Source organism: Oncorhynchus nerka, linkage group LG5, assembly GCF_034236695.1.
Source record: "Oncorhynchus nerka isolate Pitt River linkage group LG5, Oner_Uvic_2.0, whole genome shotgun sequence".
Lineage (NCBI taxonomy): Eukaryota > Metazoa > Chordata > Actinopteri > Salmoniformes > Salmonidae > Oncorhynchus > Oncorhynchus nerka.
In genome coordinates this window covers 62,630,265-62,647,415 of record NC_088400.1, presented here as the reverse complement: position 1 = coordinate 62,647,415, position 17,151 = coordinate 62,630,265, and the positions used below count along the sequence as shown (strand labels likewise).

The following is a 17,151-nucleotide window of genomic DNA, read 5'->3' as shown; positions in this document are numbered from 1 at the left end:
GTGTTTACAGACATATTCAATCAATCCTTATCCCAGTCTGCTGTTCTCACATGCTTCAAGAGGGAACCAATTCTCTTCGATTATCACCACAGCCGCATTGTTCCAGTTCCCAAGAAAACTAAGGTAGCTGAGCTAAACGACTACCGCCCCGTAGCACTCACTTCCGTCATCATGAAGTGCTTTGAGAGACTAGTCAAGGACCATTTCACCTCCACCCTACCTGACACCCTAGACCCACTCCAATTTGCTTACCGCCCCAACAGGTCCACAGACGACGCAATCGCCACCACACTGCACACTGCCCTAACCCATCTAGACAAGAGGAATACCTATGTGAGAATGCTGTACAGCTCAGCATTTAACACCATAGTACCCTCCAATCTCGTCATCAAGCTCGAGACCCTGTGTCTCGACCCCGCCCTGTGCAACTGGGTACTGGACTTCCTGACGGGCCGGCCCCAGATGGTGAGGGTAGGTAACAACATCTCCACCCCGCTGATCCTTAACACTGGGGCCCCACACGGGTGTATTCTGAGCCCTATCCTGTTCTCCCTGTTCACCCACGACTGCGTGTTCATGCACGCCTCCAACTCAATCATCAAGTTTGCAGATAACACTACAGTGGTAGGCCTGATTACCAACAACGACGAGATGGCCTACAGGGAGGAGGTAAGGGCCCTCGGAGTGTGGTGTCAGGAAAATAATCTCCCACTCAACGTCAACAAAACAAAGGAGATGATTGTGGACTTCAGGAAACAGCAGAGGAGCACCCCCTATCCACATCGATGGGACAGTAGTGGAGAGGGTAGTAAGTTTTAAGTTCCTCGGCGTACACATCACAGACACCCACACAGACAGCGTGGTGAAGAAGGCGCAGCAGCGCCTCTTCAACCTCAGGAGGCTGAAGAAATTTGGCTTGTCACCAAAAACACTCACAACCGAGAGCATCCTGTCGGGCTGTATCACCGCCTGGTATGGCAACTGCTCCGCCCACAACCGTAAGGCTCTCCAGAGCGTAGTGAGGTCTGCACAACGCATCACCGGGGACAAACGACCTGCCCTCCAGGACAACTACACCACCCGATGTCACAGGAAGGCGCAAACCAGATGGGATGGCGTGTCAGTGCAGAATGCTGTGGTAGCCATGCTGGTTAAGTGTGACTTGAATTCTAAATTCAGTGGCAAGAAAAAGTATGTGAACCCTCTGGAATTACCTGGATGTCTGATAAATTTGACATAAAATGTGATCTGATCTTCATTTAAGTCACAACAATAGACAAACTCAGTGTGCTTCAACTAATAACACACAAATGATTGTATTTTTCTTGTCTATATTGAATACATCATTTAAACATTCACAGTGTAGTTTGGGAAAAGTATGTGAACCCCTAGGCTAATGTCTTCTCCAAAAGCTAATTGGAGTCAGGAGTCAACTAAACTATAGTCCAATCAATGAGATGAGATTGGAGAATTTGGTTAGAGCTGCCCTGCCTCATAAAAAACACTCACAAAATGTAAGGTTGCTATTCACAATAAGCATTGCCTGATGTGAACCATTCCTCGAAACAAAAGAGATCTCAGAAGTCCTAAGATTAAGAATTGTTGCCTTGCATGAAGCTGGGAAGGGTTACAAAAGTATCTCTAAAAGTCAGTCCACGGTAAGACAAATTGTCTATAAATTGAGAAATGTCAGCGCTGTTGTTACTCTCCCTAGGAGTGGCCGTCCTACAAAGATGACAGCAAGAGCACAGTGCAGAATGCTCAATGAGGTTAAGAAGAATCCTAGAGTGTCAGCTAAAGACTTACAGAAATCTCTGGAAGATGCTAACATCTCTTTTGGCGAGTCTACAATACGTAAAACACTAAACAAGAATGGTGTTCATGGGAGGACACCATGGAAAAAGCCACTGCTGTCTCAAAAAAACATTGCCGCATGTCTGAAGTTCGCAAAAGAGCACCTGGATGTTCCACAGCGCTACTGGCAAAATATTCTGTGGACAGATGAAACTTCGTTTGTGTTGTTTGGAAGGAACACAAAACACTATGTGTGGAGAAAAAAAGGCACAGCACACCAACATCAAAACCTCATCCCAACTGTAAACCATAGCGGAGGGAGCATCATGGTTTGAGGCTGCTTTGCTGCCTCAGGGCCTGGACAGCTTGCTATCATCAACGGAGAAATGAATTCCCAAGTTGGTCAAGACATTTTGCAGGAGAATGTAAGGCTATTTGTCCGCCAATTGAAGCTCAACAGAAGTTCGGTGACGCAACAGGAGAACAACCCCAAAGAACTGCGAGGAGTAACAGCCTAACATATGTTGCTAGCTACCATGACAAAGACCAAAGCCGGTGGGAGTACCATTGAGGACAGTGCCAGTGATATCTCTCACGTAAAAGATCTTTTAAACGAACAAAAAGAGACCTATAAGCAGTTGTTACTACAACAAGAAAATAGTTTCAAGTGTTTTGTCCAAATATTGTTGTAAATATTAGATTCGTTCCAATGATATTAACAGGCACTGATATCTGAAAAGCATCCTGTTCAGACAAATAGAACACACACACACACACACAAGTAGACATGCTCACACACAGCTGTCTTCATATCTGACTAATCTTTATTTTCTAGTGTTGACTACTTCAGGTTCAGCAGGGTTGCACTGGATCAATAGGTTCACTTTAAAGGCCCAGTGCAGTCAACATTCTGTTTTTTCTGTGTTTTATATCATTTTGTACTAGGGGTGCAACTTTCACTGGGGATGGGGAGGACATGTCCCGCCCACATTCTGAAATTGCGTTTTTGTCCCCCCCCCAGTTTTAGAATTGGAATGTGATACAAAATGAGGTAACGGTGTGCTTTAGGACCGTGCGGACGCCTCCGAGCGGTCGGGTAGGCTGTTTGGAGTGTTTGTCTGACTGGATAAAAAAATATATATATCTATTATTATTATTATTATTATGTCCCCCCACTTCTAAAACCAAAGTTGCGCTCCTGTATTGTACAACAACAGGTGATGAAACGAACACTCTAAAAGTGTGATTTTGTCAAATCAGTGTTATTTCCTGATAGTTGCTGGTTGAAAATATAATCTACACAGGATCTTCTAATCAGCAGGTTTGCATGGGACGGGGTTTCACCTTGGTGACCATCCATGGTGACCATCACAATGCAGTAAATTGATGAATAGACAAAGACTTCCAAACCTCTCAGCCAATAAAAGCTGGTTTTCAGTTTCCCCCTCTCCACAAAAACCACTCCTAAGCAGAATTCTTGCTTGGAAATAGTATTGTATGTGTGTGCGTGTGCATGCGTTTGTGTGTGTGAGATAGCGAGAGGTGGGTTGGTGAGATTAGCCTGTGATGTAGAGTCTCAGGCCTGCTCACTGTGTACACAGTTCTCCTGGACCAAATGAGCAAATGAGAGGTTAGGCATACACACACACACCCAAGAGGAAATTGGATGCTGATTAAAGATTGGTCTCAACAGCCAGGGGCTGTGACCTGGGATTATTGGAAAGAGGTGAACAGAGGTGTCCTATCAGACAACGCCTCTCCATCACAACATCCTCTGGCGCGTGTATGTGCGTGCGTATGACCCTCTCCGGTCAGTGGTTACCTCTGTCGCTCCGCTCATGTCAGTGGTCATACATATTACAGTAGCTGTATGACGTCAGCAAACGCTATAAAATCAACTCATAGCGTCTATCACCCCGAATCATAGCCCACTTCGCCGGCCCAGTGTTCACCAAGCCCCTGCTAACCACCTGCAGAGGCCCCGCTGTATCTCCATCCCTTCTGGTTGTTTCAGCACCATGGCCAGCATTCTACTGCTTTTCCTCGCCGCCTCCTGCTGCGCATGTCTCTGTCTCGCTGACGGCGACACCTCGTTGGAGTTTGAGACTCGCGCTCTAGAGTTCCCCCACAAATCACAAGAAGAGAAGGATCTGGTAAGTTTAAATTGTTTTATGTTTGTGAAGTTGTTTGGTTTGTCAATGTGTTAGTTTAGTCGATTCATCCCTATCTTTGTAATTGTTTTCTAGCTACATCTATAGAAGTCTATAATTGTTGTTTTTCTCTGTCATGTAGATTGAAGCTTTGCAAGAAGTTCTGGAGAAACTGAAGAACAAACAGATGCCGTTATCAGAAAAGAAGCTCGGCTGGCTGCCGTCGGTAAGAGTAGACCTGATCAACCATTTTAAAGTGGTTAAAGTCCTATTGTCAACCGTTTTTAAGTAGTTTGCCTGTCTGTATCATGCATTTTACTTATTAATTGAGTCTAGTCGTATATTGCGTTTCAAATTGTTAAAACGGGACTTTCGATAAAGGTTCTCAATTGACCGTGTTTAAAAAATATATAATTTAGGCGTTGCTAGGATTAATCTGGTTCTGGGAAACCGGTGTAGATGTTTCAGAATCCCATAGTCTGGAGACAGATGCCACCATCATCATAATTCAATTAATAAACAAACGGTTTGTTTCCAGTGTGACGCAGGCGAGCAGTGCGCTGTTCGCAAGGGTGCGCGTGTCGGAACGCTGTGCGGATGTCCGCGTGGGACGACCTGCAACTTCTATGTCCTCAAGTGTTTGTAAGAAGAGAAGAAGAGAAAATGACAAACAGTGTAGGTAGGGGAGAGAGAGAGAACAGAAGCTGTTTCCTCATTCTGTGGATCACATTCAGATGTGGAACGTTCAGACAGAAATATTGTATGTTGAACAGACATGTCTCTATCTGACATGTGAAGTAAATAGGAATCATATCAGCTTTACTTTCAGTATGTTGCCCTCTCCTGTCCTGAACGTGACCCTGGTGTGTAATGGAGGGTTTGTTGTCTAACATAAAGGCTGTATCTCAAATACCAATCTATTCCCTATAATGCTCTATTTTGGCCCGAGTCCTATGTGTCAGTCCTATGTTGCTTCGGTCAAAAGTATTGCACTTTATAGGGAATAGGGTGTCATTTAAGACACTACCCAACTTGTTCCCTTCATCTGTGCTCTCTGCTGTCTCGTCTATTTTGACTAAGTACAAAGAAATTCAATGTGATTAATAAAGTCCTTGATTTACAGTTTTTTGGTATCGCTTCAGTGCAATTTTAACAAGTAGGCTATGTGGTACCTTTTCACTACTCTTAGTACAAAACTCAAAACAGATCACCAAAAAGGCAGTTGTTTCAAAACTTTAAGCACATTTTCAATTGACCAAGTATTTCACAATCAAAATCATACAGTCACATTTTCATCAAACTGAATCGGTGTTTCATCTGGAAATACATGTTCACATAACATAACTGCCATGCACAATACGATGCTCACTTTTGATATGTTTCTCTTCTCTTTTGTTAAAAGACCATTAACTATTACTTAATCAGACTGCTCTAAATTGACGATCACTTATATGTTTGGTAAACCTATACATTACACAACTAGATCTCACAGTCTCACGTCATAATTACACATTCGTCCATGTTTCTCAAACTTCAAATTTCGAAGTTGTTTGAAAACGGAACATTTCTAAATGTTTAAGGTTAAGGTAAGGGTTAAGGTTTGGGATAGGCTTAAAACAACTATGTCAAAAACAACTTTCTATCGCTGGATTCAAACTTCCAAAATTTGGAATCAGAGGCAGATGCTTATGAAAATCACAACCTACTTGAAGGCAACAGCGTTCATCGTTGCTCCTAGTGGCCGATTTCCACATCATCTCCAGAGATCCTCAGATAAGGATGGACGTCGAATACTTGTATCCCGGGTGACCTGGCTGACTTTACATGTGAACTGGTTTGTCTGCTACAGATTTTGAGAACTATTTAATGAAAATGTCTGTAAATGTAGAAACATAAAAAGTATGGATATATACTTGAATGTACTACAATGATGACTATTGATTTTACTTCACTGTAAGTTAAAAAGAAAATCTGATATTGACAAGATCAGAGATGTACTGTATGTAACAAATCAAATCAAAAAATGAATGCACAATGAAAGGTTTTGAATGAAGGACTGGGTGCCATACAAGTAATACCAGTTTGGAGTTTTGTTTAAAGAGTGGTGTGTGTGTGTGTGTGTGCATGCAGAAAGGAGTGTTAGCATTGGGATGTATGGTTTGATCATTGGATTCAGTTATTCACACGCTTTAGGGACAACACAATGCAGCCAAAGCAATACATAAAACATACAATTCCTGTATCAATAATAAAATATTGAAAATAAAACATGACAATAACAAATAAAACCAAAATAGGGACTAGAATGCAGAAACAAACAGTCACCAATAGACATGGCTAATCATTCCAATACATATTATCTATACTCTCAGTATGTCCTCTTGCTGTCTCTCCCCCTCCCTTCCATCTCTCTGTCAGACGTCTCCCCCCGGTCCTTCCTGGGGGCCCATGACAGTCACCTGGAGCTCCAGGCTGAGAGGGGGAGGCCATGGAGAGAACGCCCCATTGCTGAGGCTCTCCCACTGGGTAGGCTGCTGCTCTGCAGACCCCCTCCGGCTGACCGTATGGAGCTCACAGTCTTACTGAGCCAGCTGTTCCTAGCTGTCTGGAGATCACGTTGCAGCACCCCCTTCTGGTGTTCCAGCTCCTAAACAGGGGACAACACAACACATCATATGTCAATATGGAGTGTGTACTGTCCACAAAAAAAGTGTGTAGTGTACACTATGAAGTGTGTAGTGTGCATTATGAAGTGTGTAGTGTAAACTATGAAGTGTGTAGTGTGCTCTGAGCTGACCTGGATCTTGCACTTGGCCTCCACCATCTGTAGTTTAGTCTGGGCCAGCTCTTTCTCCAGCTCTGTGACCTGGCCACTCAGACACACCTTCTCCTGGTCTTGTTCCCTGGTACCAGTCGTCTGCTGGTCTGGTTCTGTTTCCTGGTCTCTCTGCTGGCCTGGTTCTCTGGTGCTGATACTTCTCTGGTACGGGGCTGTGGAACCGAAGCCTTCCATAACAGGAGAATCTAGAGCCTGTCGGCAGCGAGAACACGCCAGCACAGCATTCTGAGAGAGGGAGGAGAGGGTGGGAGGGGTTTGATGAGAGAGTTCAAAAGTGTTTTATTATGAACATGTACAGTGGGACAAAAAAGTATTTAGTCAGCCACCAATTGTGCAAGTTCTCCCACTTAAAAAGATGAGAGGCCTGTAATTTTCATCATAGGTACACTTCAACTATGACAGACAAAATGAGAAGAAAAAAATCCTGAAAATCACATTGTAGGATTTTTTATGTATTTATTTGCAAATTATGGTGGAAAATAAGTATTGCCTCGCGTCGTCGCGCACCAGCGACTCCTGTGGCGGGCTGGATGCAGTGCGCGCTAACCAAGGTTGCCAGGTACACAATGTTTCCTCTGACTTATTGGTGCGGCTGGCTTCCAGGTTGGAGGGCGCTGTGTTAAGAAGCAGTGCGGCTTGGTTGGGTTGTGTGTCGGAGGACACATGACTTTCAACCTTCGTCTCACCCGAGCCCGTACGGGAGTTGTAGCGATGAGACAAGATAGTAGCTACTAAAAAACAATTTGATACCACGAAATTGGGAGAAAAAGGGGGGGGGGACTTTAAAAAATCCTACAATGTGATTTTCAGAAAAAAAAAATTCTCATTTCGTCTGTCATAGTTGAAGTGTACCTATGATGAAAATTACAGGCTTCTCTCATCTTTTTAAGTGGGAGAACTTGCACAATTGGTGGCTGACTAAATACTTTTTGGCCCCACTGTAGAGGGAGGGGTGATTTCCATTCAGAACAAATTATATCATCAAACTGTGTGATTGTCAAACTGTGACATCATCAGACAGTTCCATATACATCCTCACCCTGAGTTTGTCCAGGTCCTCTCTGTGGGCCGCCTGCTGCCTCTCCACCCGACTGGTCAGCTGGGAACAGATCTGACAGACAGAGGAAACAATATAGCATTAGGTGTGTGTAGGTGTGTGTGTGTGTGTGTGTGTGTGTGTGTGTGTGTGTGTGTGTGTGTGTGTGTGTGTGTGTGTGTGTGTGTGTGTGTGTGTGTGTGTGTGTGTGTGTGTGTGTGCGTGCGTGCGTGCGTGCGTGCGTGCGTGCGTGCGTGCGTGCGTGCGTGCGTGCGTGCGTGCGTGCGTGTTGTACCTGTTTGTAGTCTGAGATGATGCCTGAGCTCCTTTTCACCTCTGGTTCAGCCTTGTCCAGCTTTGCCCTTAACACCTCCTTCAACTGTGAAACGGTAAATACATGTCCATGAATAGAATACAATATTACATTATTACCCATAAATAGAATACAATATTACATTATTACCCATAAATAGAATACAATATTACATTATTACCCATAAATAGAATACAATATTACATTATTACCCATAAATAGAATACAATATTACATTATTACCCATAAATAGAATACAATATTACATTATTACCCATAAATAGAATACAATATTACATTATTACCCATAAATAGAATACAATATTACATCACTACCATAAATAGAATACAATATTACATCACTACCATAAATAGAATACAATATTACATTATTACCCATAAATAGAATACAATATTACATCACTACCATAAATAGAATACAATATTACATTATTACCCATAAATAGTATACAATATTACATCACTACCATAAATAGAATACAATATTACATTATTACCCATAAATAGAATACAATATTACATTATTACCCATAAATAGAATACAATATTACATTATTACCCATAAATAGAATACAATATTACATTATTACCCATAAATAGAATACAATATTACATTATTACTCATAAATAGAATACAATATTACATTATTACCCATAAATAGAATACAATATTACATTATTACCCATAAATAGAATGCAATATTACATTATTACCCATAAATAGAATACAATATTACATCACTACCATAAATAGAATACAATATTACATTATTACCCATAAATAGTATACAATATTACATCACTACCATAAATAGAATACAATATTACATTATTACCCATAAATAGAATACAATATTACATCACTACCATAAATAGAATACAATATTACATCACTACCATAAATGGAATACAATATTACATTATTACCCATAAATAGAATACAATATTACATTATTACCCATAAATAGAATACAATATTACATTATTACCCATAAATAGAATACAATATTACATTATTACCCATAAATAGAATACAATATTACATCATTACCCATAAATAGAATACAATATTACATCACTACCATAAATAGAATACAATATTACATCACTACCATAAATAGAATACAATATTACATTATTACCCATAAATAGAATACAATATTACATTATTACCCATAAATAGAATACAATATTACATTATTACCCATAAATAGAATACAATATTACATTATTACCCATAAATAGAATACAATATTACATTATTACCCATAAATAGAATACAATATTACATTATTACCCATAAATAGAATACAATATTACATCACTACCATAAATATAATACAATATTACATTATTACCCATAAATAGAATACAATATTACATTATTACCCATAAATAGAATACAATATTACATCACTACCATAAATAGAATACAATATTACATCACTACCATAAATGGAATACAATATTACATCACTACCATAAATAGAATACAATATTACATCACTACCATAAATGGAATACAATATTACATCACTACCATAAATAGAATACAATATTACATCACTACCATAAATTGAATACAATATTACATTATTACCCATAAATATAATACAATATTACATTATTACCCATAAATAGAATACAATATTACATTATTACCCATAAATAGAATACAATATTACATTATTACCCATAAATAGAATACAATATTACATCACTACCATAAATGGAATACAATATTACATCACTACCATAAATAGAATACAATATTACATCACTACCATAAATGGAATACAATATTACATCACTACCATAAATAGAATACAATATTACATCACTACCATAAATAGAATACAATATTACATCACTACCATAAATAGAATACAATATTACATTATTACCCATAAATAGAATACAATATTACATTATTACCCATAAATAGAATACAATATTACATCACTACCATAAATAGAATACAATATTACATCACTACCATAAATAGAATACAATATTACATCACTACCATAAATAGAACACAATATTACATCACTACCATAAATTGAATACAATATTACACCACTACCATAAATAGAATACAATATTACATTATTACCCATAAATAGAATACAATATTACATCACTACCCATAAATAGAATACAATATTACATCACTACCATAAATATAATACAATATTACATCACTACCCATAAATAGAATACAATATTACATCACTACCATAAATAGAATACAATATTACATTATTATCCATGAATAGAATACAATATTACATCACTACCATAAATAGAACACAATATTACATCACTACCATAAATAGAATACAATATTACATCACTACCATAACTGGAATACAATATTACATCACTACCATAAATAGAATACAATATTACATCACTACCATAAATAGAATACAATATTACATCACTACCATAAATAGAATACAATATTACATTATTACCCATAAATAGAATACAATATTACATTATTACCCATAAATAGAATACAATATTACATCACTACCATAAATAGAATACAATATTACATCACTACCATAAATAGAATACAATATTACATCACTACCATAAATAGAACACAATATTACATCACTACCATAAATAGAATACAATATTACATCACTACCATAAATGGAATACAATATTACATCACTACCATAAATAGAATACAATATTACATCACTACCATAAATAGAATACAATTACATTTACATTTAAGTCATTTAGCAGACGCTCTTATCCAGAGCGACTTACAATATTACATCACTACCATAAATTGAATACAATATTACATTATTACCCATAAATAGAATACAATATTACATTATTACCCATAAATAGAATACAATATTACATTATTACCCATAAATAGAATACAATATTACATCACTACCCATAAATAGAATACAATATTACATCACTACCATAAATATAATACAATATTACATCACTACCCATAAATAGAATACAATATTACATCACTACCATAAATAGAATACAATATTACATCACTACCATAAATAGAATACAATATTACATTATTATCCATGAATAGAATACAATATTACATCACTACCATAAATAGAACACAATATTACATCACTACCATAAATAGAATACAATATTACATCACTACCATAAATAGAATATCCATGAATAGAATACAATATTACATCACTACCATAAATAGAACACAATATTACATCACTACCATAAATAGAATACAATATTACATCACTACCATAAATAGAATACAATATTACATTATTACCCATAAATAGAATACAATATTACATTATTACCCATAAATAGAATACAATATTACATCACTACCATAAATATAATACAATATTACATCACTACCATAAATAGAATACAATATTACATCACTACCATAAATAGAACACAATATTACATCACTACCATAAATAGAATACAATATTACATCACTACCATAAATGGAATACAATATTACATCACTACCATAAATAGAATACAATATTACATCACTACCATAAATGGAATACAATATTACATCACTACCATAAATAGAATACAATATTACATCACTACCATGAATTGAATACAATATTACATTATTACCCATAAATAGAATACAATATTACATTATTACCCATAAATAGAATACAATATTACATTATTACCCATAAATAGAATACAATATTACATTATTACCCATAAATAGAATACAATATTACATCACTACCATAAATAGAATACAATATTACATTATTACCCATAAATAGAATACAATATTACATTATTACCCATAAATAGAATACAATATTACATCACTACCATAAATAGAATACAATATTACATCACTACCATAAATAGAATACAATATTACATTATTATCCATGAATAGAATACAATATTACATCACTACCATAAATAGAACACAATATTACATCACTACCATAAATAGAATACAATATTACATCACTACCATAAATAGAATATCCATGAATAGAATACAATATTACATCACTACCATAAATAGAACACAATATTACATCACTACCATAAATAGAATACAATATTACATCACTACCATAAATAGAATACAATATTACATTATTACCCATAAATAGAATACAATATTACATTACTACCATAAATATAATATAATATTACATTATTACCATAAATAGAACACAATATTACATTATTACCATAAATAGAATACAATATTACATCACTACCATAAATATAATATAATATTACATCACTACCATAAATAGAATACAATATTACATTATTACCCATAAATAGAATACAATATTACATTATTACCCATAAATAGAATACAATATTACATCACTACCCATAAATAGAATACAATATTACATCACTACCATAAATATAATACAATATTACATAACTACCCATAAATAGAATACAATATTACATCACTACCATAAATAGAATACAATATTACATCACTACCATAAATAGAATACAATATTACATTATTATCCATGAATAGAATACAATATTACATCACTACCATAAATAGAACACAATATTACATCACTACCATAAATAGAATACAATATTACATCACTACCATAAATAGAATATCCATGAATAGAATACAATATTACATCACTACCATAAATAGAACACAATATTACATCACTACCATAAATAGAATACAATATTACATCACTACCATAAATAGAATACAATATTACATTATTACCCATAAATAGAATACAATATTACATTACTACCATAAATATAATATAATATTACATTATTACCATAAATAGAACACAATATTACATTATTACCATAAATAGAATACAATATTACATCACTACCATAAATATAATATAATATTACATTATTACTATACATAGAACACAATATTACATTATTACCATAAATAGAATACAGTATGACATTATTACCATAAATATAATATAATATTACATTATTACCATAAATAGAACACAATATTACATTATTACCATAAATAGAATAAAATATTACATTATTACCCAAATTAGAATATAATATACCATACATCGAAGTATGGAAACATAAAGGATGGATGGATAGAAGAGATTACCTGAGCAGCCTCCTCCTCTTTCCCTCTCTTCTCCTCCTCTGCGTTCTTTAATCTCTTTCTGGTCTTCAGCAGCTCTTTGGTCAGCTCATTCACTCTGTCCTCCGCCTGTGGGCCCATCAACGTTCGTTCGTTCATTCATTCATTCATTCATTCATTCATTCTGTCTGTCTGTCTGTCTGTCTGTCTGTCTGTCTGTCTGTCTGTCTGTCTGTCTGTCTGTCTGTCTGTCTGTCTGTCTGTCTACACAAGTGCCTATGGGGACAGCCGAACAACCCCTTTGGAACCCTTTTTTCTGAGAATGTAGAAAATGTTATTGTCCATAGGGAATGAGGTAGTAAATGAGGTAGTAAACTAGGGGAAGTGCCTACAGTTAGAGGGCTCGGGGAGTGCCTAGGAGGTAGGGGGCTAGGGGGAGTGACTAGGAGCCAGGGGAATAGGGTGAGTGACTAAGAAGTAGGGGGCTAGGGGGAGTGACTAGGAGCCAGGGGAATAGGGTGAGTGACTAGGAAGTAGGGGGCTAGGGGGAGTGACTAGGAGCCAGGGGAATGGGGTGAGTGACTAGGAAGTAGGGGGCTAGGGGTTGATGTGGGGGTGATGTGGGGTAGGTGAGTGGTGTACCTGGTCCAGGTCAGTCCTCAGGGAGATCTTGCTGGTGATCAGTCTGTGGGCCAGAACATCATTCTCCTGCTCCAGACGCAGACTGTCCTGCTGCAGCTGACGGTTCTCCCTCTGCAGGAACACACAGAACAGAGAACACAAAGTCAGGTTCTACCTCCTTAGAATGCACAGAATATGGAGCACGGTTAGGTTCTCCCTATAGATTGCTATAGAATGTGGCACACCCATTCCGGTGGGTTTGGGGGGTGGAGAGAGTGCTGGTTTTGGGTGTAAAGGGGGTGCTGACTGTTTAAGTGGGGGAGGGGAGTGGTGATAGTGGGTGGGGTTCTGCTGTATTGTTGGGTGGAGGTGGGAGGGAGGGAGGGAGGGAGGGGGGGGTTAGGTTTAATACGCATCAAAGTGTTAACAGTTTGGTCCTACCTGGTATCTATCTACGTGGTCATCCTGTTGCGTCTGGTTCTCTCTCGGTGTGGCCTTCTTACTGGGAACCTGTAGAACAACAACAGTCAAGGTTGAGTGAGAGAACGGTCCACAGGCTCAGCATACATAAACAACAGCTAAGTTTGATTGAGAGAAAGTTATATCACACAAACAGAGAGAGAGAGAGCAGAAGTAGGCTGACCCACAAAGAATTTGAAAACAAATCCAATGTTGATAAACTCCCATATCTACTGAAAAACCACAGTGTGCCATCACAGCAGCAAGATGTGTGACCTGTTGTCACAAGAAAAGGGCAACCAGTGAATAACAAGCATCATTGTAAATACAACCAATATTTATGTTTATTTATTTTCCCTTTTGTACTTGAACTGTTTGCACATCGTTACAACACTGTAATAATATGTTTAGGAAAATATGAAAGAAAATAAGTCTTCAAACCTCCTAAAAAGATAACAAGTTCAACCTTTACATCTGGTGCAAATGCTTAGTAACCCTGGTCCTTGTTGTGAATGTCCTGCCTTAGAGCAGGGGAGATGATACAGGAGTTTACTGCACGGCCACTAGAGGGCTGTCCTATAATACTGTAGTCGGGGGTTGTTGCTGTTGTTGTTGTTTGACCACATGCTCTATGACACAGCAACAATTGTTTTATGGTTGTATAATGGTTGTGGTTTTACCGTGTGTTTGGGATTGTTGTATAATGGTTGTGGTCTTACCGTGTGTTTGGGATTGTTGTATAATGGTTGTGGTCTTACCGTGTGTTTGGGTATGGTTGTTTAATGGTTGTGGTCTCACCGTGTGTTTGGGTATAGACTCGGCCATCAGGCAGGCCAGTATCTCCTCCTCGGTCATCTGGTCTATGATGTGGGTGTCATATGCCACCCTGATAGACACTTCTTCCATCATCCTGACACACACACACACACACACACACACACACACACACACACACACACACACACACACACACACACACACACACACACAGCTGGAGGATGCAGGTCTCTGCTCTGAGGTAAGTGAACCCCAGCAGGAGAGAGAAGCTCCAATAATTAGTTGGTCAGAATTCCAACAGGTGTTCCAGTCAGCTAGGTAAACTCCTTCACACAGGTAAACTCCTTCACACAGGTAAACTCCAGTACCAGAGAGGCACGTGTTGATACACAGCTGAGCTCCCTCTAACAGGTGAACTCCAGCAGGTCAGAGACGGTACCTGTGAAAAACCTGGTGAGCTTCGACAACAGCTGAAAGCCAGGTAAACTACCTCAGGTAGTCCAAAGGTCAAGTCCAAGGGCGTAGTCCAACGTGTATGAAACACACAGACACACTCTAGCTAGCAGGCAGGTACAGCAGTGGACTACACACACAGACACACTCTAGCTAGCAGGCAGGTACAGCAGTGGACTACACACACACAGAAACACATACCAATGAAGAGGTACAGGTTTGACAGGGTTTATATATATGAGGTGTGTGACACAGACACACCTACTGCTGTCCTCCCCTTTCTTATTCTCTTCACCCTCCTCTCATTCTCTCTCTATTGCTCCCCTGTAAAGAGATTCACACTCCTCCACCCTGAAACCCCCCAACCCAGTCAACACACACACACACACACACACACACGTAGAACACACATTTGAATGATGCCCTGGTGTTGTCAACTGAGAGGTAAGAAGGTTCACGCTGTTCTATGCCTGGTATTTAGGATATTTACCCTGGAGTGTTTAGTGTGTGTGTGGTGTGTGTGGAGTGTTTGTGTGTGTGGTGTGTTTGTGTGTGCGTGCGCGGTGTGTGGTGTTTGTGTGTGTGTGCGTGCGCGGTGTGTGTGTGTGTGTGCCTCTCCTCACAGTGCTATCGTCTCCAGAAGACAAGGGTTGAAAGGGGTTTGTCAGGAGTTTAAACTGGTCCTGCCACTACAGTAATACTTACAATACATCTGAACACAACACAGAAGATGCAACCCAAGGGAAACAAAGACCAACACATGAAACCGTCTTTACTCATATTCAACCATTTATGATCCTTTATTCTTATAAAACAGTTCTAATATTACTGTTTTAAAACGGCCTCATCTGGCTCCAGGTTGCAGTGGTGTCTATGTCATTCCATCTGCCAACAGCAGAGTGAGACAGGTGGTCATGAACAAGTCCTGTTCACACAACTCATGGACACAGACGCCATACAACTACCTTTAAAGAAGGCCCACAGAACAACCAGGTTGTGTCAAAGCATCATAACGTTAGCGTCTAGATTGACATTGTGTCGTTGCTTATTTATATGTATTCGACATATTTCTGAGTCTGCTTTTCATTTGCGGGGCTCAGTTGGTAGAGCGTGGTCCTTGCAACGGCAGTGGAGTTGGTTCGATTCCTGGGACCACCCATACGTAATAAAACCACAAATGAATGCACACAAGTCGCTTTGGATAAAAGTGTCTGCTAAATGGTATATATTATTGGATTCATTGTTAGTGAAGAAACACAGACGAGTCCAGGCAGATACACATATTGGTTTATCTTCAAAAAGGAACACTGTGCATTAAACGTGGAATTCATCTTCAGAGTTCATTTTAAAGGGAGACTCAGCTACATGACATCATCGTACACCACGGGTCAACTTCCTGTTTAGAGACATCATCAACAACACCACGGGTCAACTTCCTGTTTAGAGACATCATCAACAACAAAATTCCAATCTGTCACTGGCTCTTCCCAATATGGGCATGTCTCAACGAACAGTGCAAATAGTCTGTAAGCAGGAAGTTGCCCTGCTGTGTATGATGATGTCATTTTTAATAGAAAT

General features: G+C 38.2%; 3 protein-coding genes across 3 annotated transcripts in view; 1 reads left to right on the top strand and 2 right to left on the bottom strand.

Annotated features, from left to right (window-relative positions):
- Positions 1-3,667: 3,667 nt before the first annotated feature.
- Positions 3,668-5,066, top strand: LOC115129835 (cocaine- and amphetamine-regulated transcript protein-like). The gene is made up of 3 exons (XM_029660581.2): positions 3,668-3,947; positions 4,087-4,170; positions 4,483-5,066. Exons 1-3 carry the CDS (start codon positions 3,813-3,815, stop codon positions 4,588-4,590), a joined length of 327 nt encoding a protein of 108 aa, XP_029516441.1. The 5' UTR covers positions 3,668-3,812; the 3' UTR covers positions 4,591-5,066.
- A 106-nt stretch (positions 5,067-5,172) lies between these two features.
- LOC115129825 (rab GTPase-activating protein 1-like) lies at positions 5,173-15,720 on the bottom strand. Its single transcript, XM_029660569.2, has 8 exons — positions 15,142-15,720; positions 14,326-14,394; positions 13,906-14,016; positions 13,288-13,392; positions 8,115-8,198; positions 7,823-7,894; positions 6,742-7,008; positions 5,173-6,591 (listed from the first exon to the last, which is right to left on the bottom strand). Exons 1-8 carry the CDS (start codon positions 15,250-15,252, stop codon positions 6,400-6,402), a joined length of 1,011 nt encoding a protein of 336 aa, XP_029516429.1. The 5' UTR covers positions 15,253-15,720; the 3' UTR covers positions 5,173-6,399.
- A 700-nt stretch (positions 15,721-16,420) lies between these two features.
- Positions 16,421-17,151, bottom strand: part of LOC115129831 (protein FAM163A-like) — a 2,802-nt gene continuing 2,071 nt past the window's right edge. Inside the window, exon 3 of the mRNA XM_029660578.2 lies at positions 16,421-17,151. This exon is cut by the window's right edge and continues 1,540 nt beyond it. The gene's annotated coding sequence lies outside the window, so the exon portion shown is untranslated.

Excerpts from the sequence above, each read along its gene's own strand:
- LOC115129835 (XM_029660581.2), top strand. The coding sequence starts at position 3,813 with ATGGCCAGCATTCTACTGCTTTTCCTCGCCGCCTCCTGCTGCGCATGT. Across the intron at positions 3,948-4,086 it reads CACAAGAAGAGAAGGATCTG|ATTGAAGCTTTGCAAGAAGT; the intron begins GTAAGTTTAAAT and ends TCTGTCATGTAG. Across the intron at positions 4,171-4,482 it reads AGCTCGGCTGGCTGCCGTCG|TGTGACGCAGGCGAGCAGTG; the intron begins GTAAGAGTAGAC and ends GTTTGTTTCCAG.
- LOC115129825 (XM_029660569.2), bottom strand. The coding sequence starts at position 15,252 with ATGATGGAAGAAGTGTCTATCAGGGTGGCATATGACACCCACATCATA. Across the intron at positions 7,895-8,114 it reads TCATCTCAGACTACAAACAG|ATCTGTTCCCAGCTGACCAG; the intron begins GTACAACACGCA and ends TCTGTCTGTCAG. Across the intron at positions 6,592-6,741 it reads AGGCCAAGTGCAAGATCCAG|GAGCTGGAACACCAGAAGGG; the intron begins GTCAGCTCAGAG and ends TCCCCTGTTTAG.